At 40.6% G+C, this 27,673-nt stretch overlaps 1 protein-coding gene across 1 annotated transcript in view; it reads right to left on the minus strand.

Moving 5' to 3' along the window:
- Window positions 1–601: 601 nt before the first annotated feature.
- rhof (ras homolog family member F) overlaps window positions 602–27,673 on the minus strand; it is a 43,448-nt gene continuing 16,376 nt past the window's right edge. The window contains exons 3-5 of the mRNA XM_043715751.2: window positions 10,563–10,672; window positions 8,626–8,760; window positions 602–3,905 (exon numbers count right to left, since the gene is read on the minus strand). Coding sequence (XP_043571686.1) covers window positions 3,738–3,905; window positions 8,626–8,760; window positions 10,563–10,672 — 413 coding nt within the window. The 3' untranslated portion in view covers window positions 602–3,737. The remainder of the gene's footprint in view (window positions 3,906–8,625; window positions 8,761–10,562; window positions 10,673–27,673) is intronic.

The raw sequence follows: 27,673 nt of genomic DNA on the forward strand, positions 1-27,673 counted from the left end.
CTTAAAGGAATTACATACTTTGGCCTTGTGCTATTGCACTGTTATGCACCACAGTGCTCCCCACACTGACATGTGGTTAGCCCAAGAGAGGAGAGCTGCACTTAGTTTTCTATTCTTACCATTTATGGCACCCATACCTTTGGTAATACTCCATACTAACAGGAAAATCTGCCGCTTGACATTTACAACGTTTGGACAGATACACGAACAGGAAAAGTTTAGAGGGATATGGGCCAAATGAAGAAAGTGGGACTAATTTTAGTTTGGGAAACTTGGTCAAGTTGCACCAAAGGATGTGTTTCTATGCTCAGAGATGTTGACACAGGTCTGGAGCAGTGGGGCTTGAACCCAGGCCACCCGGCTCAAAGATAGGGACACTAACATGGTGTCAAAAGTGCATCTTCCTCCCAGTGTCCTATACTACTTGTTTCCCTAGATCCCTTGTTTAATGTGATACTTTATATCAAAATAATTTTTAAATGTACCCAGCAGCTGTTAATGGTTTTGTGAATTCATGCAGAGAACACATAAAAATGATTTAATCTAGATGAAAACAAAGTGGAATTCCTCTAATACTATTAATGAAAGTGAACAATGTATGTTATTTAAATAAAGAAAACTTTATAGAATTGTCAGTGACAAAGGATGAATGTAGCACTGTCAATGGTCTAAAATGCTGCATTAAATACTATTTTCCATGTTGGTTTGTTAAAGTCTAAGTTTGATTCTCAACAAAGTCAAACATCAAAGTCAAAAACGACCACAGGCTTCAACTGTTTGGTACAGCTTTTAGCTGATCATCATCCTTATGATGCCAGAAACATTCAAAATGAATTAAAAGTCACAAGATTATCTGCATAAAATACACTGGGAGCTGACATCAGTCTGCACAAGCAAGAAATAGGTGATATTGAATCAACAGGTCCTTTTACATTGTGCCCATTTTTTTTCAGGTAAAATTACTTTAAGCTTATCTAGAGCACACTTCTGAAGACCGATTATTGTGCTACAGAAACTTCTATCCTGCTAATACTTAAGGAATCTATATATTTGTCAAAGCAAATACAGTGAATAGATCATTTTCTTATATCTTTGTATCATGCAGGAATAGGCAGACAGCTGCAGACATTTCTGTCAGCGTTTTCTGGCATTTCAGCCGTCATGAACCAATAAAAAGAAGCAGTTTATTTCTTTATTGGTTTAAACATTTAACTTTTGCAACAATATGCTTCAATCAGGAGCCCTTTCTGATGAGGAAGTTAAGTTAGACAATATACATGATTTGGAGATGCCGGTGTTGGACTGGGGTGTACAAAGTTAAAAATCACACAACACCAGGTTATAGTCCAACAGGTTTAATTGGAAGCACTAGCTTTCGGAGTGCCGCTCCTTCATCAGCTGGTTGTAAACACATCAATTAAACCTGTTGGACTATAACCTGGTGTTGTGTGATTTTTAACTTTAAGTTAGACAGTGGCTGAGTTATGAAAGGAAGAATGAAAAGAAGTTGAATTTTCCTTGGAGTGTGATGTTTAGTCCTATAAAATCAGTAGCCTGTTTCCTAACAGAAGGTCACTTGATCTTAGAATCCCTAGTGTGGAAGCAGACAATTTGGCCCATCAAGTCCACACAAAACCTCTGAAGAGCATCCCACCCTATTCCCTGTAACCCTGCATTTCCCATGGCTTATCCACATAGCCTACACAGCCATGGACACAGAGCAATTTACCATAACCAATCCACCTAACCTGCACACCTTTGGACTGTGGGAGGAAACCAGAGTATGCAGAGGAAACCCACTCAGACTTGGGAGAATGTGTAAACTCCACACAAAGTCGCCAGAGGGTGGAATTGAACCCAGGTCCTTAGTGCTGAGAGGCAGCAGCACTGAGACAGAGTGCTGCCCATCATCTTTCTATTTCTTTGGACACAGCATAATTCATCGGAGTCTGGCTCCAAAATCATGCTTGCATTTGGTTATTTCTCTGAGCAAGGCGGAACAAGCAGAAAGGATTTGCAGCTGTTCAACAAAATGAATTAAAAACTTATTCTTAAGACGTGTCTTATTTGTAGTGCTTTAGCAGATTTCCTGATTGCTCATTTTGAAAGGCTGTGTGGTGGACTTGAGCGATGTAGATGGCAAGATATTAGTTTTCTTTTCCCATTTGGTGCGGAAGTAAATGTTTTCAACTGGCAGTGGTCAAAGAAACAGTCATTGGCATCCAGAGACAATGGGTGGGGGAGGGGGAATATCGACTAATATTCACAGCTCCTGGAAACTGAAGAGGAACGGATGGAGCTCAACATTATTTCCACAATGTTGAATAGCCCGCTGTTATTTAAGGTCAGGATATTTAACAAAAGAAATTTGAAAAAGCCACCTGAAGGTTAGGAGCCATGCTCGTGTAACCCTTTTGTGGGAGGGGAGTCATATTTCAATTTCTCCCCCACTCTTCAGAAAGAGAAGCTTTAGGTCAACACTAAACGGAAATGAGTTGCAGGGGAAAAAAAATTTCAAAATGACATCTTCCTATTTCAAATAAGTAATCAATGAAATGACCATTAAAGTTGCAAATGCAGAGCTACTAATAAAACCCTTTTTTTTTGCCTTTTTAGTTAAGAAGCAAAGCTAGAGAGAGAGAGAAAAATCCTGATCACCAAGGAAAGGGCTGGGGTCCAGGACTGAGTGAAGGGGTTGAGATGAACAAACTTCACTTCAGGTGGGGACACGCTCCATGCTGGCTTCGGAATTCAGTTGAATATGGAGACTGGAAATTGGTTGCCTTTTAGCCTGGGTATGTTTTTTGGAGGGGGAGGAGTGTTTTATTTCGTCTCAGAAACCACATTTGATTGGAGGAACATGTTGCTCCTTGCAACATCATCCAGTTGCACTTAACTGGAACCACACTTGTGTTGGATGAGCCTGCTGTAGGCACTTGTGAAACTATATTCTTCATACAAGTCTATGCTTTCAGAAGCAAAGGAAAAAGGGGGAAATAGTTACTTTTAAAAAGTGCTTTAGTGCCATTAAACTGTGATTGCTTGTAGTGACAGGTTATGCTGTTACTTCTCACAATTTAAAGCGTGGTTGACCTGAAAGCAGCTGCTATTTTACATAAACATTAAAAAATAAACATTGAACGTAAAAATATGTTCAACCGTAAAAGTTGCATGAGACGCAGGGAGCACTAAATCCAACAGCAACAGTGATGGTTAAGTGATGTTGAGTGACATTAGCACAAGAATAAAACTTGCTGGAAATACACAACAGCATGTTAGCATCAAATTACATTTCAATGACAGCTCATCTTAAGTCATGAAGATATACCCTTTCAAAACACCCTCTTGGCTTCACCCTACATAGATGCTGTGATTCCATTAGTCTATGTATCTTTTTTGATTCAAATGGTCAGTGTTTACAATTTTTTAATTTTTGTATGGAGTTATTTTTTAATGTGGATGAAATGCCTGATTCTACAGATCACTAAAGACTTTTACTCTTCTTGCATCTGACGATTTATTGTGTGTTAGCAATGCATTTCTCGCCTGGAATATCTTGGTATATGGCAACATAACTTTCGAGGGATGTGAGAAATATCCCCTTATCATAAAATGTTTTCAGTGAGAATGTATCACAATTACAAATAAATTTGTTAAAAGCTATGACTAATTATATTACAGTATATGCAGCCCAGTCTGGCACACTGATGTCCATTAACCTCTGTAGGTAATGACTGTCAAAGAAGCAAGCACTGTTTCTGCTTCCTCTTTTTGTTTTTCTTCTTCTTGATGGCATTTAAAGCTGCACTTGAAGCTTCTCTGAAGATGTCCTCTATGTTCTCACGGAATTTAGCTGAACATTCCAAGTACATGACTGCGTTAATCTGGCGAGCAGTCTCTTCACCCTGAAAACAACAAAAATGAGAATCTGTTTCTTTTCTCTCTCCCCTTTCCACATACAATTTTGTGTTGTGTTGCCATTCAGCTCACACCTACAGCCTCGCAGTGGAGAGAGCTTTGTGGTGGATTTATCTCACGTAGCCCCATAACGAGGTGTCATCCTTCAGGGGACTTGCCAACTCCTCCTCTTCACCTGAGAATATTTTCCGCCCCAACACTGACTTATTACCATATGGAAATAACCTACCTGAAGGATCACTGTCAAAGGGGATTGACTAAGTATTTGAAGTGGAATAAAGTACAGGACTATCGAGACAGATCAAAGATCCAGTTTGGACATAACGGGCTGCATAACCTCCTGCTATGCATATAAGATGCTCTGATTCATTACAGGACAAGCTAGTCAAAACATAACTGGCAAAAACAATCAAGTAACAATATAATTTAAGACCAGGGTTCCAATTCTAGCTGCCTGATTGGGAGTCCAAACTTCTTCTATGCTTGGAGAGAGACAATCATTGCTCAATCTGATGAGAAAACATATCTTTCTTTGTATCCCAAAGTCTAAAACAATTGAAATGCAAATAAAATTGTGGGCGGCACGGTGGCACAGTGGTTAGCACTGCTGCCTCACAGCGCCAGACACCCGGGTTCAATTCCCGCCTCAGGCGACTAACTGTGTGGAGTTTGCACGTTCTCCCCGTGTCTGCGTGGGTTTCCTCCGGGTGCTCCGGTTTCCTCCCACAGTCCAAAAATGTGCAGGTCAGGTGAATTGGCCATGCTAAATTGCCCATAGTGTTAGGTAAGGGGTAAATGTAGGGGTATGGGTGGGTTGTGCTTTGGCGGGGCGGTGTGGACTTGTTGGGCCGAAGGGCCTGTTTCCACACTGTAAGTAATCTAATCTAAAAAAATAGGAACAATTTTGTTTGGGTAGAGAACAGGTAGAAAAAGGTATGTTAAGAAATAACTTACACTAAGACATTTATAATAAAGTGCATCCAAACCCACAACTTCTATCACTTAGGACATGCTTGCAGATGCAGGAGAGTACCATTGCCTGCAAGTTCCCCTCCAAACCGTATTCTGTACTAGCTTAGAACTACATGGCCACTGGGTCACAATCCAAGATTTCCCTCCCTAACAGCACTAAGATTGTATCTACATTACACAGACTGCAGTGGTTCAGGAAGGTAGCTCACCATCATGTTCTCGAAGACAAATAAGGATGGGCAATAATTGCTGGCCCAGACAGTAACGCCCATGAATAAAAATAAACGTTGGTGTATTGGAAATTTTTAAGCAGATAGAGTATCTGAAACATCAGAATTAGCTTGGTCTAAAAGTACCATTTATTAACCACAAAGTAAACTTGTGCTTTCAGCAATGTACTTTCAGTTTAACTTTGGCACAGTGGTAGTACCTTTACCTTAAAGTTGGAAGGTCTTATGTCGTAATCCATGCTCGAGACTTGAGGTAATCATGTAGCCTGTGTAAACTAGCAACCATATTTCCCTATCCATAATTAAAAGGTATTGAGTTTACTCTGAAACAACCCAACAGTGTATTATGCTAAGTTTTAAAAAATAAAACCTGTTAAGTTGTAAATGTGAATGATGCTTTCTTTGGTTCCATTTTCAATATGTGCAGTCTTTTGACTTTAAGGATATATGAACCTTAAGTTTCACTTTTCTCAGAACTTTACCTTTTACTTTTTCCTTAGTGTCCAACTATTTTCCTTCAACATTTTCTTCTTTCTCAGTTTTTCTCATTTCTTTTAAGTTTCTATTATTTCTGGTTTTACTTTCAGTTCCTTTTTTGCCTGCTCTTTTTTTTTAAATGACTTACTTCACGTCAGCGATTCAGTCACTAATCCTTACAAGTCAGGAAAACTGAATGGAAAAATTAAAAATCACAAACACACCAGGTCATAATCCAACAGGTTTATTTGGAAGCATGATGGTGAGCTACCTTCCTGAACCACTGCAGTCTGTGTGATGTAGATACAATCCAACAGGTTACAACCACCTGATGAAGGAGCAGCGCTCCAAAAGCTAGTGCTTTCAAATAAACCTGTTGGATTATAACTTTGTGATTTTTAACTTTGTACACCCCAGCCCAACACCGGCATCTCCAACTCATGAATGGAAAAGGAGAGACCAGTTTTCAATAAAAAGTGGAAATAGCTAGGTAAGAGGGTTTTAACATCGCTACAACAGAATGGTTACAGTACAGAAAGTAATCATTTGGCTCTCTGAAGGAGCAATCCAGCTAATTCCCTTGCTACATAACCCAGAAAATGTTTTCCCATTAAGTACCTCATCACTTATTATTAATATGTCTGATTCTCTTTTGAAAGTCTCAATTGAATTGGCCTCCACCACCCTTTCAGGCAGTGATCATAATCACTCAGTGGTTTACAAAATATTTCCCCATGTTGCCTTTGATTTTTTTAACCAATCATTTTAAATCTGTGCCCTTTCATACTTATACCAATGGGGACCGTTTCCTTCCAACTATTATGTCTAGACCCCTCAATTTTGAACATTTCTATCAAACCTCCTTATTTATTATTGCTCCATCCAAATTCTCACTATCTATTTGCCAGTGTTTGGGAAAGCTTGTTTGGATCAAGAGGGTCTTCCTTTTACTTAACATTCCTTTGTGTAACTTTAGATTTATGTTTATGGAAAACCTGGCTCCTATCTCATTGCCAAAGGTGCACTGTCAGTGACTGCTCCACTGAACACTTTTTAGTAAATACAAGGGTGAGAGGGGAAAGATATAAAATGAATCTAAGGGGGGTCTTTTTCCATGCAGAGAGTGGTGCGTGTATGGAACGAGCTGCCAGATGAAGTGGTGGAGGCTGGTACAATTACAGCATTTAAAAGGCATCTGAATGGGTACATGAATAAAAAGGGTTGAGAGGGATATGGGCCAAATGCTGGCAAATGGGACTAGATTAGGTTGGGATCTCTAGTCGGCATGGACGAATTGGACCGAAAGGTCTGTTTCCATGCTAAACATCTCTATGACTCTAATTGCTACTCCAAGTGAAAGGTCTGGAAATTTATGGTAAAACTGGCCATGTGCAAATTCTTTGATAACCCAAAGTTAGACTGAAGGATAAGAAAATGACAATATCAAACTTATTTGATTGCTAATGCATCCTAAACACTGGAGACTTGTACAGCTGAAGTCCATGATTACTATTCAAACATATCACAAACACCTTTACTTTTCAATAATTTTTAAACACTCAAAGGTTGTGTTGTGAATACAGTTTTCATCTGCCTCTCAAGTCTTATTTTGACTCCTCGTCTGTAAAATTAGCTGATGTAAACTATAGTGACAAAAATTATCTTGGCATCCTAAGATTTGAGGGAATTGTAAACAAAAAGCTAATTTTCGATAAAGATTATTCCTTCCTCTCTGTCCATCAGTACTTATATGTTGACTTTCTTAATTACCTGGAATTATCTAGCCATTATCTCTCCGCCTATATATTCTGTGCCTGTGCACTTCCCTCCGCTTCACCTGACAAAGGAACTGCGCTCCGAAAGTTTGTGATTTCAAATAAACCTAGTGGATTGATGTCATGTGACTTCTGACTTTGCCCACCCAAGTCCAACACTGGCACCTCCATGTCATGCCCTTCACAAGATGGCAGCCAACCTTCTTGACAGTTCACGTGGTGAAGAAATGATATTCAGGACAGAGTTCTATGATCCCGTGATGATGAAGGAAAGGCAACATATGTTTAACTCAGGAGGGCAATTTGAAGGTTGTGATGTTCTAATGCACTCAGTCTCTGAAAGTATTCAGATGTAGTTGTTGATTAAGGACAGGATCTGGTATTTAGTGATTCCTCTGCATTCAAACTGCTTTCCATGATATGGCTCAAACATAAATAAGAACCTGCACAGCTCATTAACAAGGCAACACTTTGAATGTCGGAGAGAAAGTGGCCAAGAGAAATTGTACCGAGTGTGGGGTCCGAGAAAAGCACAGCGGGTCAGGCAGCATCCGAGGAGCAGGAGAACTGACGTTTCGGGCATAAGCCCCAAGTCAATTCTCCTGCTCCTCAGATGCTGCCTGACCTGCTGTGCTTTTCCAGCACCACACTCTCGACTCTTATCTCCAGCATCTGCAATCCTCACTTTCTTCAAGAGAAATAGAACGAATGCCAAATGTCACAATTTCAAGATAATCAGCAAGTGAGCTCAGAGTGACTTGAGGAGAAATGTCTTTACTCAGAGAGTTGTTAGGATTTGGAATGTGCTGTTTGGGAGAATGGTGAAGATGGGTTCTATAAGAAGTTTCAAAAGAGAGCTGGCTATATATTTGAAAGTAAAGAAGTTAGAGCATTAGAGAGATAGGACTGGTGAATTGGATGGTGAGTGGGACTAGTTGGGTACCTGTTTCAGAAACCTGTATAGACATGATGGATTAAATGGCCTCTTGTTTTGTAAAGTTTTATGATTCTAAATTTACAGTTTGAACATTCATTTCTTTAGTAATAATGGTTTTTGTGTTGTTTTAAGGTACTAAATGCAGGCAGAACTTGATAATTAGATCTATCTCGTTTGCTCAGTTTAAGATAATTTCAATTTATTAAAAAAAAGACACAACGTCCCTTTTTGAAGAATTAGTTTGGAAAACAGCAAAGGCATGGGCTTTAGTTTGACCCTCCATTTCAATCATACTGACATCATTCAGTCACTCTACCTCGTTATATGTGATTGGTTCTTGCTGGGCAGCTCTCAATCTTCTCAAACGTTCTTTGTCCATTCGCAGGTCTGTTTTGCAACCGATCAGGAATATAGGCACCCCCTTGCAAAAGTGACTGACTTCTGGAACCCACTATCATTATTGAGGAAATACAAGAAAAAAAACATGTACACCTTAACATCATTTTTGGACATGTGCAGCATTTTATATTTCTTCAGAATTGTTTCACAACATCACTGCAAAACATGGATGAGTTAACTCATGCTTCAGGCGCTTTTATTTATTCTTTTGATAAGAACCAACAGCCCAGTATTTCCTGCCAAAATAACAATGCTCACCATGATTAATTTGTAAATAGAAACTTGTGGAAATGAAAGAATACTCCATAAATTCTGATTCACCACAATTTGTGACAACTTGCCATTAGCTTATGAAAAAGGCAACACACCCTCATCCTTTGAGAGTTTCATAAAAAAAATAGCTGCACTTGCACATTAATTATGAAGTCAACTCACTACAGGAAGTTAGTGTGGAGGAGGTAGGCCAAAAATGTTTCAGAAATGAGGGAGTTTATCTACAAACTTAGATTGGAGAAACCAGGGCTGTTTACCATGCAGCAAAGAAAGCTGAATGGAAATCTGAAAAAGGGGTACAAGATTTAGACAAGATAGATTTCTCAAACACCTGAAGGTATCAGGACTCGGTGACACAGACTTCAGGTTTTGGGTAAGATACAAGATTCTTCTGGCAAGGAATGCAAGGAAGAATTTAATACTCGGTGAGAGAATGTTGTCTATGAAGGTCAGAGACTAACAATTTCAAAAGGAAATTAGTTGGGCAATTTACTGTACAGGGGTTTGGAATTTACTATATTTCTGCTGTTCATGACTGGGAGTGCAACAATCAGAAAATTCTATAAAATCAGGCTTTGCAGTGCTGCAGCATAGAGGTATAATGCACTGCATTACATAAATTCAGAGGCAGCTTTACACCTAAAATATTTCTCCTCATTCTGCCATTGACATTAACAGCAAATGCTGAGTCCAGGTGAGGCACATCCCCACAACATCCCCCTCACATATGGATGGAAAGTGCTATTGGCAGACAGAGAAATGATTCCCCCCACCAACCTTTATACTTAGGGTTATCAAAGATTACAAAGAGCCAATGGATCGAGGAATGACAAATGGCATTTAATTTAGATAAATGTGAAGTGTTCCATTCTTTTAAGACCAACAAGGGCAGGACTTACAAAATAGATGGCATGGCCCTGGGGACGGTTGTAGAACAGAGACACCTAGGGTTTCATGTTCATAGTTTCTTGCATCACAGGTAGATAGAACAGTAAAGGCGGCATTTGGCACACTTGCCTTCATTGCTCAAACCATCGAATGTAGGAGCTGGGACGTCATGTTGCAGTTGAACAGGATGTTGGTGATGCCACTTTGCTAGATCTAGGGTTAGGAGTTTAAAACTAGAGAGAATAATTTTAAGGTGAGAGGAGAAAGATTTAAAAGGGACCTGAGGAGTAACCTTTTTCCACACAGAGGGTGGTTCATATGTAGAATGAGCTGCCAGAGAAAGTGGTAGATGCAGATAGAGTTACAATATTTAAAATTCGTTTGGACAGGTACACGAATAGGAAAGATTTGGAAGGATATGGGCCAAATGCAGGGAAAAATGGGACTAGTTTAATTTGGGAAACTTGGTCAGCAATGATAGGTTGGACTGAAGGGTCTGTTTCCATGCTGTCCGACTCTATGATATTCTGTGTTGGGCTTCCACGAAGGGAGTGAAAGAAATTTAAAAATTATTCATCCAGCAAAAGGTGATTACAGTCAATTATTAATTGCAGAGTTATGGTAAAGCAAGTGAACAGTAACTACCATGATTTTGCTTCTGATGAAAATAGAAAACATGATTTGCTTCCTCACCTTAATACGGACATTCTCAAAACTTGTGGGGTTTGTGACATCATAACAGATTAAGAAGATGTGTGTATCTTGGTAGGAGAGAGGGCGGAGCCTGTCATAATCCTCTTGACCTAAATAAAACAGCAAAGTTATCACCACAAAATAATGCATGTTAGTTTGAAATTAGTTTACTTGAAACCATTTATTCAGTTAACAATGGCTTGTCCGTGCAAGATGTTTCAAACATAGGAGCACCGTGACACAAATAAATGCAAAGAAACCTACTGTTGGGATAATGCTGCCATTATTGCAGACAATCCCCCTCCACCGTAATCAACTGATTTTTGTTTCTTGAGACTGTGTGTGTGGTAGCAATTGTCGTGAAAATATAAATATACAGCTCTACCAGTAATCAGGGAATAGAAACCCAGACTGATTTCCATTAGCCAAAGAATATGAAGTAGCAAGACTTTCTTCTTAGCTAAAATCAGCAAAGTCAGTACAAATTAAAGATCAAGGACATGATCTTCCACATAAAAGCAATGTACTGCAGATTGCTTGAAATCAAATAAAAATAGAAAGTGCAGGAGAAACAAAAGTGGTTTGACAGTATGTGTTTCTCTCTCCACTGATACTACCTGACTAGCTGAGTTTCTCTAGCACTTTATGTTTTTATTCCACAATCCCCCAGCTCTCTGGAGCTTGAAACTAGCTTTATAGTCTATCAACTGAGCCTCTTTCCATCTAAACATTACAGGGTGGCATGGTGGCACAGTGGTTGGCACTGCTGTTTCATAGTACCAGGGACCCAGATTCAATTCCAACCCTGGGGACCGGTGTGGAGTTAACACGTTCTCAGTATCTGCATGGGTTTCCTGGAAATGCTCTGGTTTCCTCCCACAGTCCAAAGGTGTGCAGGTTGTGTGGACTGGCCATGCTAAATTGCCCATAGTGTCCAGGATGTGCAAGCTAGGTGGGTTAGTCCAAGTGGGATGCTCTTTGGAAGGCTGGTGTGGACTCAATGGGCCAAATGGCCTGCTTCCACACATGAAGTATCATGAACAGAAATAAGCTATTCAGCCCATCAAGCCCAACCTGCCATTTAATACAATCATGGTTGGAGACAAAAAAAACTGCTTTTTACATATAAAAAGAGAGTCTAATCTGCTAATGTACAATCTTGCAATCACAAGATATTGCATTCTGCATTATATAGAATGGTGTATCTTTTGTCATGAACAGCGTTAAAGATTGTTTTGGTAAATGTTAAAATAGGATGCTGGAATCCAAAGTAGACAGGCAGGAAGATGGAAGAACACGTTAAGCCCGGCAGCATCAGGAGATGGAGAAGTTGACTTTTTGGTGTTACACCCAAAACGTTAACCTCTCCGCCTCTGATGCTGTCTGGTTTGCTGTGTTCTTCCAGCCTCCTGCCTGTCTACATTTAATACAATCATGGCTGACAGAACACTTCAATGCCTTTTACTCATACCAACCCCATGGCACTGCATTCCACTAGTAATCAGGAATCTATCAATCTCTAACTCAGGTATACACAAAGTTTGGACTCAAAAGGTCCACAACTCTGAGTGAAAAAACAAATTCTCATCTTGGTCCTAAGTGCCATCACCCTTATTTTTAAATTGTGCCTCCTGGTCTTGCTGAATTTTGAAACCACAACATAAAACCAATATCGTGGGGTTCTGCGGGGAGGGGAGGGGGGAGAAAAGAGATCATTTTAACCTACTACATGACATTCTTATGTATTAATGTCCTATTTTAACATTTACCAAAACAATCTTTAACGCTGTTCATGACAAAAGATACACCATTCTATATAATGCAGAATGCAATATCTTGTGATTGCAAGATTGTACAATAGCAGATTAGACTCTCTTTATATGTAAAAAGCATGGTTCTCAAGCTTATTCATTTTCAATGGAGATTTCCCATATTGTTTCAATGTATGGAGACACATACGCCCTCTAACAAGGAGACCAGCCTAAGTGCCTGCCAATCAGCACTCTAGGAACGTGGGTAAGTTTCTCAGCCTGTTGCAGGCCTCGACACTGGAAACACAGGTTAAAGGAGAACAACCAGTGACGTGGAGGTGTCATTTTTTTCCTCTTATCATGCATGGGAATTCCAGGGAGCAGGAAATTAGTGGAGTTGGGAATAAGAGCCAATTCCACCATCCCCCCAACCTGGCCAGCCAATCACCATAGTTTCCATTGGGAAAGCAGGTAATAGGGGAGGTTTCACATTGAAGTGTTGATACCGCAATTAATTGATCTCTAAGGGCCTTAATTGTTAGCAGGTCGTGATGTTGCCCGTGGACATTCTTGCTCAGGCATAATTGCTGAGGTAGTGAGGAGCATGGCAGTCTCACTTCAGGGCCAACCCACCTAATTATTTTCCTTCACACACCTCCAGGGAGGGAAAAGTCATGCCCTCTGACTTTGGGTCAAAAGAGTATCATTAAAGATGTAAACATAACTACTGGCAAGACATGTCAGAGTGTCGACATGGATATTACCATTACTCGTGGGGATACCACCCACCATGTACGCTGCGGGTACTCATGTGACTTGGCCAACATTGCATACCTCATATAGTGCAGGCAAGGATGTCCCAAGGCACAGTACATTGGCAAGACCAAGCAGATGCTACGACAACAGATGAATGGATACCGCGCAACAATTGCCTGAGAGGGATGTTCCCTTCCAGTTGGGAAACACTTCAGCAGTCAAGGACAATCAGCCTCAGGATCTTCAGGTGATCACCCTCCAAGGCAGACTTCGGGATAAGCAACAATGCAAAGTGGCCAAGCAGAGGCCGATAGGCAAGTTCAGTACCCATGAAGATGGCCTCAACCTTGGGTCCTTGGGTTCATGTCACACTATAGGTGACCCTACTACACTGTACACTTTCTCACACACATACACCCTACTGGAGAGGTGCGCGCACACACACACACACACACACACACACACACACACACACACACACACACACACACACACACACTCTCTCCCTCACATGCACACAAGTCAATGAGGTGAATTTGTACTTGCAGACACATTCTATTTTGTTCAAAAAGCACACAATCCATAGGCAGTCAATCCATGTAACATTTTATAAATTTCTACTTTGGAAATAGAACCAGTCTGACTCAAGATTGAAATACAGACAGACTTTAACCTCGCACCTTTAATACATTGTCTGAGCTGAGATGTCACCTTTCTTTTTAATAAAACCTTAAGTTATCTCAAGAATGTGATTTGAAAGTAGTTCTGGAGTTTACATATTAATGAACCGAAACCGACAACCCATTCTAAAAGATGAAAGACTTAATAGCAATCTGGATTTGTTCAATATATCATATCAGTCGCATGACACTGTGACCTTTTGCTATAAATTCTGTGTCTTATGATCCTGCTCCACAGCTACCTAATGAAGGAGCAGCACTTCGAAAGCGAGTGCTTCCAAATAAACCTGTTGGACTATAACCTGGTGTTGTGTGATTTTTAACAAATATAAACAAAGTGCACCACCTCAAACATTACTTGTGTATTTAGTGAAGAAAATATTGCTTCAGAGACATGATAAAAATGCACAATGGGCAGAAAGTCTATGATAGTCACTTATTTTGATTAATTCAAGTTTTAATTGCTTTTCAGAAAACAAAATAATTGGAAGACATTAATAGACATATACTACTTATAAAATATGGGTGCATTTAATGTGAGTCTCGAAAATTATAGTCCAGGACAAGGTTAATAGATCAAGAAGATATTTATACTTGGTACAAAGCCCAATACTAGGGTCACAATAACAATGTAGTCACTAATAATTCTAATAAGGAATTCAGTAAAAAATTCTTTACCCTAAGAGCAATTAGAGTGTGGAATATAGAGTAGTTGTAACAAATACTATAGATACAGTTAAAGGCAATAAAGAAAGGACAAGTGAGTGAAAGAGCTCAAAGGAAATGGTGATAAAGTTAGATGAATTGGGGCAAGATAAACGTAAACAATCATATAGTCTGATTGGGCTGAATGGCCTATTTCAGTGTTGTGAACTCTAGGTAACCAATGTATATACAAGTAGGTTTGAAAGGAGATAAGGAGGAAAGAAAGAAATTCTAATAATGAATAATAAGCAACTTCTATCAAAAGCAAAAATGTAGCATGCTGAAACAACATACCTACAGAAGTACTTTAAGGTAAAGCAACAAATGTTTTTGAAATGCAAACAAAAGACAATCTTCAGAGGAAATGAATTCTCTTGCGGAGACAGGAAGAGGTGTGAAAAAACCTATTCATCTGTCTCTCTGCAATAAATGCTAACCACATCCCTTTCCTCACATCATTTCAGTGAACTGAGTGAAGAATACATTGTGGATATACAGATCTGTCACCATTTCAGATTTTTTGAGACCATTTTCACAGTGCTGCAACTGCAGTTCCTTTAAGTGTACCTTCTCCTTTATAGTCTAAAGTGGTAATTTTTTTTTCACTTATGTTAGCAGAATTGAGTACATGATGGCTGACAGTTATTCTGCAATGATTGCACTATTAGGCATAGGTGGAGAAGTAGGCCATTCAGCTGATTGAGTTTGCTCCACTTTCGGCATTATGTCTGACCTGATGATCTTCAATTCCACTTCCCTATATTTCTCCCATAACCTTAATTCCCTTACTAATGAAAAAAATTATTCTTTCTCAACCTTGAAAATATTTAATGACTCAGCCTTAATAGCCCACTGCAGTAAAAGAACTGATTCACCAGCCTCAAAAATAAATTCCTCTTTATCAGTCTTAAATGGCTGAATCATTATTCTAAGAATATGACTTCCTAGACAGTCCCACATAATCAAACAACCTTCTCTGGATCTACCCCTTAAGGTGTCCTCTCATTCTCCTAAATACTAACAAGGACCGGCCTAACCTTCTCAACCTTTCTTCAAACAAAACGGCTCCATACTTCATGAAGTTTCTCTGGACTGTCTCCAATGCCAGTGTATCTTTCCTGAGATAAACTGTTCACAGTGCTCCTGCTTTTGTCTGACCAGTGGCTTTTTAGCCAAACTTCCCAACTATTATATTTCATCCCGCTTAAAATAAAGGCCTTACCTTGAAGGCCCGATCTTGAAGAAAGAAGCTTTGACGCTCAAAAGGTAGAAGACAGAGGGTGGTGGTGGAGGATTGTTTGTCAGACTGGTGGCCTGTGACCAGTGGAGTGCCACAAGGATCGGTGCTGGGTCCTCTACTTTGTCATTTACATAAATGATTTGGATGTGAGCATAAGAGGTATAGTTAGTAAGTTTGCAGATGACACCAAAATTGGAGGTGTTCTGGACAGCAAAGAGGGTTACCTCAGATTACAAGAGGATCTGGACCAGATGGGCCAATGGGCTGAGAAGTGGCAGATAGAGTTTAATTCAGATAAATGTGAGGTGCTGCATTTTGGGAAAGCAAATCTTAGCAGGACTTATACACTTAATGGTAAGGTCCTAGGGAGTGTTGCTGAACAAAGAGACCTTGGAGTGCAGGTTCATAGCTCCTTGAAAGTGGAGTTGCAGGTAGATAGGATAGTGAAGAAGGCGTTTGGTATGCTTTCCTTTAATGGTCAGAGTATTGAGTACAGGAGTTGGGAGGTCATGTTGCAGCTGTGCACAACATTGGTTAGGCCACTGTTGGAATATTGCGTGCAATTCTGGTCTCCTTCCTATCGGAAAGATGTTGTGAGACTTGAAAGGGTTCAGAAGAGATTTACAAGGATGTTGCCAGGGTTGGAGGATCTGAGCTACAGGGAGGGGCTGAACAGGCTGCGGCCGTTTTCCCTGGAGCGTTGGAGGCTGAGGGGTGACCTTATAGAGGTTTACAAAATTATGAGGGGCATGGATAGGATAAATAGACAAAGTCTTTTCCCTGGGGTCAGGGAGTCCAGAACTAGAAGGCATAGGATTAGGGTGAGAGGGGAAAGATATAAAAGAGACCTAAGGGGCAGCTTTTTCACACAGAGAGTGGTACGTGTATGGAATGAGCTGCCAGAGGAAGTGGTGGAGGCTGGTACAATTGCAACATTTAAGAGGCATTTGGATGGGTATCTGAATAGGAAGGGTTTGGAGGGATATGGGCCGGGTGCTGTCAGGTGGGACTAGATTGGGTTGGGATATCTGGTCGGCATGGACGGGTTGGACCAAAGGGTCTGTTTCCATGCTGTACATCTCTATGACTCTATGACCTATACCAACTTCAGATTTGCCAAAAACCTAAAGACTGTTATTATGGAATGCAATGCAGCAGCTTTTTGTGCCTGACAAGTTCACAGGAAAATTAAATGCACAATTGAGTCTCCTTTCCTAATGTTATTAGTTGAGGCATGAATTCTGAGCCCAACACCCAGAAAACTTCCTGCTCTTCTCCAAATGTCTGAACAGCCGGGAGGGATCTCATTTTGTCCCCTTGTGCTCGTGTATCCAGGAGAAAAATAAATCATTGGGTTCATTCAAAAGTCATCACTTTGATAATATAGCACTTATCACTGCCACACTAAATTTTCCTTCCAGGTTCCTCAAATCCTATAAAGTGATTTGAAATCTTCTGAATCAGGTGATAGGGCTTCCAAATGAGCCAGGCCATACCACAGTTTCTTTCTAGATTTAATACCCCAGAGTTTGGTGGTGCATCTGATTCACTGATGTCCTTTAGGGAAGGAAATCTGCCATTCTTATCTGGTTTGTCCTACATGTGACTCCATTCCCAAAATAAGATACGCAGACTTTTCAAGATGGCAGGGCCAGCAAGGCAATATCTCAGGAGGAGGGCAGCCGCAGTGGGGCCCTCGGTGAGGCTGCAGCGGCGGCGGTCTGGTCTGGCAGTGAAGCCAGGGATTGCCTGTTGCATTAGACCCAGAATGGGGACTCCTGCTGTTAGTGAGGTGGTGGCTGTAGCAGAGGGATCATGGTCTGCCCTGGGCCTGGCAGCAAGGGAGCCAGCAACTCCCGGTTGCTATAAGACCATAAGACATAGGAGTGGAAGTAAGGCCATTCGGCCCATCGAGTCCACTCCGCCATTCAATCATGGCTTATGGGCATTTCAACTCCACTTACCCGTATTCTCCCCGTAGCCCTTAATTCCTTGTGACATCAAGAATTTATCAATTTCTGCCTTGAAGACATTTAGCATCCCAGCCTCCACTGCACTCTGCGGCAATGAATTCCACAGGCCCACCACTCTCTGGCTGAAGAAATGTCTCCGCCTTTCTGTTCTGAATTTACCCCCTCTAATTCTAAGGCTGTGTCCACGGGTCCTAGTCTCCTCGCCTAACGGAAACAATTTCCTAGCGTCCATCCTCTTCAAGCTATATCAGTGTAGCTTCAGCATGGGAGAAGAAAGTGAGGACTGCAGATGCTGGAGATCAGAGCTGAAAATGTGTTGCTGGAAAAGCGCAGCAGGTCAGGCAGCATCCAAGGAGCAGGAGAATCGATGTTTCGGGCATGAGCCCTTCTTCAGGAATGAAGAAGTTTCCTGAAGAAGGGCTCATGCCCGAAACATCGATTCTCCTGCTCCTTGGATGCTGCCTGACCTGCTGCGCTTTTCCAGCAACACATTTTCAGCTTCAGCATGGGACCCGGCATCAGTGAGATGGGCCTAGTGCCTAAAGAGTGGCGATACCTGCATTGGTGGGTCTGGCGCAGGTGGCAACGAGGTGATGCAGGAAGAGTAGCAGCGCAGGGCTCAGGACTCTTTTTCAGTTATGTCTTTTAGCCTTTTTATTTTTAAACCATTCAAAATATTGCCGGATTGCGGCAACTGTTGAAGCTTTTCACTGAATTTTGGTTTTTTTTTCCCACTGTAAAATGCAAGTTACAATAAATCATTCAGCATTGACTCTTCACTCCCCTCTGCTATTATCACAGCAAACCACTCAGCTCAAGAACACTAGGGAAGAGGAATAAATGCCTGTCTTGCTAATGACATCCACTCCCATGAAAGAATAAAAAGTCTCACCCTTCAAAACAATGGATATCAAACAGTTCAGATTTTATTAGCTAAACGATAATCACTATTTATGAACTTGTATTTAAAAGGTGACACCTAGCATCAAAATCACTTATTCCAGATTTTAAAATTTATGCGCAATGGGGCCCTGTAATAGGTTAATTAGCAATTGGGAAGAAATATTTATATCTTCTGATCGATTATTAAGAGACATTCTATTTTGTGAATGGCAAGTTCAGCTCTTTCTTGTCATGCAAGGGTAACTCCATTACTGTATTATAATGTATTATTATTTTAGCATCTTTCAACTGATCAAATATTAGAATTTCAGAAATGACGTTGAAATATGCAGAACGGCTGACAAGGGGACTGAATCTAGCAGTTGGTTGGGTGTTAAACCACATCAGTTAGGTCTTCTGTGATCGTCAGTTTCGGACATTACACGTCGATGGTTTCTGAAAAGTTAACAATACCCTTGAATTTGGCCAAACACAATGGACAGATTATATTCTGTACAATTACCAAACAGTATGACAAAAGCCAGGTGAGAGATGCAGTCACAGTTTGCTATCAGAGAATCACTTACATCTTAATACATTTACCAACACGTTATTCACCAAGTTAAGTTCTAACTAAATGAAACAAGCAATTTAAACTTTAAGAAAATTTGACATCCTTTACTGATTGTTTTGTTATAATCAAGTCCTAAAGTTCTGGGGACTTTCCAGAGTATTCTTGCAGCGCACTACTTTGTGGTGAGCTTTCTACCGTCAGTGCTGAAAGGAAATCAATGTGGATCAATGTTTACAAAATCACAAATTAAAAGGAAACAACCACTTTACAAGAAAGAGTCATGGACTGTACCAAGTTGAAGAAAGCAACCAGAGTAGACATAACAATATTGCTGCACTATGTTATAGTTGAAAACATTCAGGCACAAATACGTCCTCAAATATATAAAAACACAAAGCCTGTTCCATTTGAAAAAAAAACTGGTCAGTCTTCTGTTTATGGACTGTAAAAATGAGATATGAAAAAGTGAAATTTGAAGGAAAAGTTTTTAGAGGGAAAGCATTATTAAACAACACTATTGAAGCACTATTGGTAAAGACAATGTTATAACTCACCCATCCAGACAATGCCGCACTGGCTTTATTTCTAGTTTCTGCCGATTTAGCTAATTCTAATGGAGGCAAGGGCAGTAGCCTTCATCCTTGAGAGTTAGAGGGGGAAATATATCTCTTGTGTTTCTGTTCCTGATTACTTTCCAATACCTCCTGCTGGAATGTGAGTGCAGATGTCAGCTAAGGACAGAAACTCATGCTTTTAATGCTAGAATAGTCTGCAACCTGGGATATCCAGCCTCACATTTATAGAATAGATAGCTGGACCAGGTGTAGGAGAGCGACTGCTCCTCAAGAAATTGTACCCAGACCTTTACAGAGAGGTAGAGCAGTTTACCTTCTCCCTGATTTCCAAATGTAATTTATACAACTATCCCCACATCTGCACCAACACCAGATAAATATCTGGAAATCTCACAGCACAGGACCTTGAGTGCAGCAAGAAAAAAAATTGGGAGAATTGCAGCGACAGGCCCGTGATTTTTCAATGTACACAGTCTACAATGTGACCATGTGCTGCATTATCTTCCCAAGTTTTCTTTGCATATCATTCTAATACCTCAGCATTAATGCCTCTGTAGATTCTACACTGTACCGATCCTCTGTTAGTCCTTGAAAGACAACTTTTCTTCTTGGACTATAAACAAAAAAAAAGAGAAAAAGGATACTACTTTAAACCAAGGAAGCTGTGTAAAAAGGTGTTTACAGTTTTAAAAAGAATTTCTGGAATGCATTGAGAATTGTATGTACAATATTGTCTTATTCCAGCAATGGGGAGAATGTTAGATGGTACAAGCACGTGTGTTCAGGCAGTTCTGCTCAGAGTCAGTTTTTGTTTTAACTGTTTTTGCTGATTAATCTGGAGAGCTCAACATAGTACCAAATTCTTGAATCATTCCTTGTCATGTGCAAGTGCAAACAAAATGCATCTATATCTCCTTCTCTCCTCCTTCTGTGAAAAAGTAACATAAAATCTCATGGCAGCTGTATGCACTCACTGCTTTCCTGTAAATGGCACTCTCTGCAAATTCCTTTGTTGAAAGGAAAAGTAGGGGAAAAAAAAAATCACCCGAACTACTGAAAGGGCAAATTCTTAGCCAGTGAATGAAAGACTGAGAAACAGCTTTCCCATAACCTCATGGCTTCATCAAAAAGTTGAAAGGAACGGAAAGAAAACAATTCAAAGTTTGCGATTCGAATTAGTGAGTGAATTGTGCATCTTTGAATTTTTTGCCCTTCCCCACCTATAAATACTTATGTTTTGTCTTGTCTTTGTGTGGCTGTTTATACATGAATTGGAATCTTTAAAGTTTAAATTATGGAGTTATAAGTTAGCAATTCATGTTTCTTTCTGCAGTTGGTTAAAAACAATTTGATGACAATAAACAATTATGTTCTTGTTTATGGAAACACCTGGTTGGCATTTTTTTAAACCTGAATGAGAGAGTTAGGTAAAGTTGGACAGTCTACAGGAATAGTGTCAGAATACTGAAGCATAGCAAATATTGTCCCTTTGTTCAAGAAGGGGAGTAGAGACAACTCTGGAAATGATAGACCAGTGAGCCTTATTTCAGTTGTGGGTAAAGTGTTGGACAGGAATAGAAGAGTTAGGATTTATAATCTTCTAGAAAGGAATAATTTCATTAGGAATAATCAACATGGTTTTGTGAAGGGTAGGTCATGTCTCACAAACCTTACTGAGGTCTTTGAGAAGGTGACCAAACAGGTGGATGAGGGTAAAGTGGCCGATGTGGTGTATATGGATATCAGTAAAACATTTGATAAGGTTCCCCACGGTAGACTTGCAGAAAATACGGAGGCATAGGCTTGAGGGTGATTTAGTGGTTTGGATCAAAAATTGGCTAGCTGAAAGAAGACAGAGGGTGGTGTTGGAAATATTCATCTTGGAGCTCAGTTACTCGTGGTGTACTGCAAGGATACGTTTTGGGTCCATTGCTGTTTGCCATTTTTATAAATGACCTGGTTGAGGGCGTAGAAGGATGGGTTAATAAATTTGCAGATGACACTGAGGTAGGTGGAGTTGTAGACAGTGCGGATGGATGTTACAGGTTACAGAGGAACATAGATAAGCTGCAGAGCTGGGCTGAGGGGTGGCAAATGGAGTTTAATGCAAAAAAAAGTGTGAAGTGAATCACTTTGGAAGGAGTAACAGGAATACAGAATACTGGGCTAAATGGTAAGATTCTTGTTCATGTGGTTGAGCAGAGAGATCTCAGTGTCCATGTGTATTAATCCCTGAAAGTTGCCACCTAAGTTGATAGGGTTGTTAAGAAGCTTTTATTGGTAGAGGGATTGAGTTTCAGAGCCATGAGGTCATATTGCAGTTGTACAAAACACTGGTGTGGCCGCACTTGGAGTACTGCATGTAGTTCTGGTCACCGCATTACAGGAAGGATGTGGAATCATTGGAAAGGGTGCAGAGGAGGTTTACCAGGATGTTGCCTGGTATGGAGGAAAGGCTGAGGAACTTGGGGCGGTTTTCATTAGAGAGAACAAGGTTGAAAGGTGACTTAATAGAGACATACAAGATAATCAGAAGATTATATAGGTGCACAGTGAGAGCCTTTTTCCTCGGATGGTGATGGCTAGCACAAGGGGACATAGTTTTAAATTGAGGGGTGATAGATATAGGACAATGTCAGAGGTAGGTTTTTTACTCAGGACAGTAGTAAGGGTGTGGAATGCCCTGCCTGCAACAGCAGTAGATTTGCCAACTTTAAAGGCATTTATATGGCCATTGTATAAACATATGGATGATAATGGAATAGTGTAGATTAGAAGGGCTTCAAATTGGTTTCACAGGTCAACACAACATCGAGGGTTGAAGGGTCTGTACTGTGCTATAATGTTCTATGTCGTAGTTTAATCAAATTTTCATATTTGTAATGACTCAGAATAGTGAGGCTTAATTTCCCGTGCACTAACTCAGTAATCACTGAAACACTGGTGACTGTTTATCTGTTCCAGCTTATGATGCTAAGCATAGCATCGCAACAAGGCCTTAAGAATTTGGTTTTGTGCTATCAAGGTGGAATTTTAAGGGTGTGTTGCTGTGTTCTGAACTTTTGGTGCCATTTCCTGCAGCACAAAAATAACCAGTTTATCTGGTGCAATATGAACTTCTGTCATGTGATTCTTCAGGATTTTTTTGGTTGAACATCACACACAAAAAGAATGACAGATGAAAAGGATGATATCATTGTCTCACTGAAAACTTTACATTCCTCTTCTAAGGCCGTCAGAAGAGAGATCTTGTTTCAGCACCAGCACCAAACATGCATTATAAAATGATTGTGTTCTGATTGTAGACAGCAACTGTTACAGCTGTAAAGAAAGACAATTCGGTATAGGTGCAGATGAAGAATTTGTGGGCTGTAATGGTTAGCACACAATTAGATTACTGTGTGAGTAACTGATTGGTGCATTCTCAAAAGGCATTCTAAAGCCATGGAGTATGCACAAGAGCCATAATACCAGGGATTACAAATATTAGTTAAATGGAGAGGTTACAGATTTTGGAAATATTCCCATGAGACCAGAGACAGCTAAGAAAATGTAATACATTTAAAATCAAAGAAGAAGAGTGCTTTGATAAATCAGACCACCTCCTTAATCAGTCACAAAGTTGTCAATTTAAAATTGTGACTAAAATATACTTTATGCAGTTTTTTTTATAGAATGGTTCTGTTAATAGAAAAATGAAGCATGCAGAAATACAGACTATGAGGAATGCAGGGTAATGAGAACAATTGTGGATTGTTCCAGCATAAGAGTTGGTACTGATACAATGGGCCATATGGTCACATTCCAACTGGAAGTTATAAGCAGTACAATTTGTCTTTTCCTAAACAAGATACAATGCCCCAGGTCAGTTTACAAACCTAGCTCACTTCATCTGAGAAAGAACCAACTACTAACCTTGTCTGCAAGGTTCACTTATGCCCTAGATAAAATTCAGCACATTCACTCAACAATGAGGAAACTTAGAGTCATGTAATTTAGTTGTTAATGGGAAGGAAGCTGTCGGTTAGCAGTCTGAGCTTACAGTATTTTTAACTATGTCATATTCTTGATTGTTTGTGTAACATGTTTCACATGTTTCTGAACAAGAGAAACATTTCTGCACAATGAATGCATGTAAAATACTTACTACACTACATAGAGTCATAGAGATGTACAGCATGGAAACAGACCCTTCGGTCCAACCCGTCCATGCCGACCAGATATCCCAACCCAATCTAATCCCACCTGTCAGGACCCGGCCCATATCCCTCCAAACCCTTCCTATTCAGACACCCATCCAAATGCCTTTTAAATATTGCAATTGCACCAGCCTCCACCACTTCCTCTGGCAGCTCATTCCATACACGTACCACCCTCTGCATGAAAATGTTGCCCCTTAGGTCTCATTTTTATCTTTCCCCTGTCAACCTTAACCTATGCCCTCTAGTTCTGGACTCCCCCACCCCAGGGAAAAGACTTTGTCTATTTATCCTATCCATGCCCCTCAATTTTGTAAACCTCTATAAAGGTCACCCCTCAGCCTCCAATGCTCCAGGGAAAACAGCTTGTTCAGGCCCCAGGCTGTTCAGCCTCTCCGTATAGCTCAAATCCTCCAACCCTGGCAACATCCCTGTAAATCTTTTCTGAACCCTTTCAAGTCTCACAACATCTTTCCGATAGGAAGGAGACCAGAATTACACGCAATATTCCAACAGGGGCCTAACCAATGCCCTGTACAGCCGCAACATGACCTCCCAACTCCTGTACTCAATACTCTGACCATTAAAGGAAAGCATACCAAACCTCTTCTTCACTATCCTATCTACCTGCAACTCCACTTTCAAGGAGCTATGAACCTGCACTCCAAGGTCTCTTTGTTCAGTAACACTCCCTAGGACCTTACCATTAAGTGTATAAGTCCTGCTAAGATTTGCTTTCCCAAAATGCAGCACCTCACATTTATCTGAATTAAACTCCATCTGCCACTTCTCAGCCCATTGGCCCATGTGGTCCAGATCCTGTTGTTATCTGAGGTAACCCTCTTCGCTGTCCACTACACCTCCAATTTTGGTGTCATCTGCAAACTTACTAACTGTACCTCTTATGCTCGCATCCAAATCACTTATGTAAATGACAAAAAGTAGAGGACCCAGCACCGATCCTTATGGCACTCCTCTGGTCACAGGCCTCCAGTCTGAAAAACAATCCTCCACTACCACCCTCTGTCTTCTACCTTTGAGCCAGTTCTGTATCCAAATGGCTAGTTCTCCCTGTATTCAGTGAGATCTAACCTTGCTAATCAGTCTCCTAAGGGGAACCTTGTCGAAGGCCTTACTGAAGTCCATATAGATCATATCTACTGCTCTGCCCTCATCAATCTTCTTTTTTACTTCTTCAAAACCTCAATCAAGTTTGTGAGACATGATTTTCCACGCACAAAGCCATGTTGACTATCCCTAATCAGTCCTTGCCTTTCCAAATACATGTACATCCTGTCCCTCAGGTTTCTCTCCAACAACTTGCCCACCACCGACAACAGGCTCTTTACCGCCCTTCTTAAACAGTGGCACCGCGTTTTCCAAACTCCAGTCTTCCAGCACCTCACCTGTGACTATCGATGATACAAACATCTCAGCAAGAGGCCCAGCAATCACTTCTCCAGCTTCCCACAGAGTTCTTGGGTACACCTGATCAGGTCCTGGGGATTTATCCACCTTTACCAGTTTCAAGACATCCCGCACTGTATTCAATTGGCTTGCCATTATGGTCTGAACCTTGTATGATGTCCTGCTGACAGGACCATAAGCAAGGTCCCCAGCCCACAAGGATGGATGGCAGGACCCTGGAGGCAAGATCAGGTGTGCACTTCAGTGGACAACAGCCCACTCTCACTATGTTTCGACCCTTGAATGTGAATGTAAATTGAAGTACCATGCCTCCCCAGTTGCCCACTATATTTTACAAGTTGGTTAGAACAATTCTTGTTTGTTCCTCCAGCAATTGAGATCATTGCAGCTCAGACAGGAACACACCCTTAGCTGGTCATTATTGGCCACTTAAGGCCTTCAATTGGTAGCAAAGCAGGAAGGTCAATGGAGACCTTCCCAGTCAGAACATAGTTTTGGGGTGCGGGGGGCCAGGAACAGATGTGAAGACAGTGGACTTCTGAGTTATCACCAACCCATCTAATTAAGTTGCCTTCCTTCTAAAGGCTTATCATCTCATTGACAGGAATATGTTCTGCCTTACAGTTCTAAAGTAGAACATAGAACATAGAAGAATACAGCGCAGTACAGGCCCTTCGGCCCTCGATGTTGCGCCGATCCAAGCCCAATTAACCTACACCAGCCCACTATCCTCCATATGCCTATCCAATGCCCGCTTAAATGCCCATAATGAGGGAGAGTCCACCACTGCTACTGGCAGGGCATTCCATGAACTCACGACTCGCTGAGTAAAGAACCTACCCCTAACATCTGTCCTATACCTAACCCCCCTTAATTTCAAGCTATGCCCCCTTGTAATAGCTGACTCCATACGTGGAAAAAGATTCTCACTGTCGACCCTATCTAAACCCCTAATCATCTTGTACACCTCTATCAAGTCACCCCTAAACCTTCTTTTCTCCAATAAAAACAATCCATTGTCTAAGGAACTTTCACTCTCAGAGATTGTGAGAGATGAGATTCAAATGCAGATCCTCTCTGTTTATGTCTCTCTATACAGGAGCATTGAAATCTGATATAGAATCTACTGGTTTATCCAAAATCTTATGGCTTGTACTCGCTGGAGTTAAGAAGAATTGGGGGTGGGGGGGTTAGATCTGATTGAGGTATGTAAAATGCTAAAGGGGACTGATGAAGTGGTCATTGAACAGATGCTCCCCCCGGTGTGAGACAGTGTCAGACAAGGAGGTCATAGAGTGAGAGGAGGTCGGTTCAAGACTGCGATGAGGAGGAACTACTTCCGTCAGAGGGTTGTGAATCTTTGGAACTCACTGCTCCAGAATGCAGTGGACGCAGAATAAATCAACAGATTCAAGAAAAAAAAGATATGTTTCTGTTGAAAAACAGGATAAAGGGTTATGGGGAGCAGGCAGGAAAGTGGAGTTGAGACCGGGATAAGATCAGCCACGGTCGTGTAAAATGGCGAAGACTTGAATTGCTTATTCCTACTCCTAGTCTCTATGCTCCTATGTAGACAGTGCACTCGAGTCATTATTCTCAGCTATTTGCAAGATGTCCTATGCATCTCCAATGTGAATATCTGTAATTTGTTACAGATCAATATACTAAATGAATCTCTTTCTTGGAATAAAGACAATGTGCAACAATTCTTATCACTAGTTGAAATCAAGAGAACTAAGACGACCCAAAGCAGTTAAACTCTCCTGCAGAATGGAGCTAAATTCCAGTGAATCTGTTTGAAACTGATTAGCACTTCACCTAATGGACGAGAAAATTCAGTTGATTATAATATACACCTTCAAAATGATAATATTTAGTCAGTTCCTTCCTGTGGTTTATCAAACTAAGTGCAACACAGACAGGAAATGGCTTTGTAAATGTCAGACACTCCCACGTGTCAAGTTAAAATTTTAAAAAGGGGCTCAGGTACAACACCCATATCACCCAATAAAAAGGCGCTTTAGCATTCTTGTGCGGTTCCCAATTATTACACTACTCTTTAGATGCAGCCCATTTAATCTGGTCTATCCCTTTGAATTTAATTCAAAAGAGGTAAATTCGGAGGTTAATTGCTCTTCGTGAAGCAAATTTAAATGCTACTAAATTCCTGGATCCCTAGCAGAGAAAGGAATATGAAATTGCTACAGTTCTTTTTCTAAATACCCAAGATATTTAAAATTTCAAATATAGCAGATAATGTACAGAAACTGGATTGTCTATGCGAACAAACAAAGTGCATGCAATGTAAATTTTGGTTATTAAAGTAAGACAAAATTAGCATGTACTAA

Source organism: Chiloscyllium plagiosum, unplaced genomic scaffold (genome assembly GCF_037043375.1).
Source record: "Chiloscyllium plagiosum isolate Xiang-an unplaced genomic scaffold, Cpla_swu_hap1 HiC_scaffold_24, whole genome shotgun sequence".
NCBI classification, from domain to species: domain Eukaryota; kingdom Metazoa; phylum Chordata; class Chondrichthyes; order Orectolobiformes; family Hemiscylliidae; genus Chiloscyllium; species Chiloscyllium plagiosum.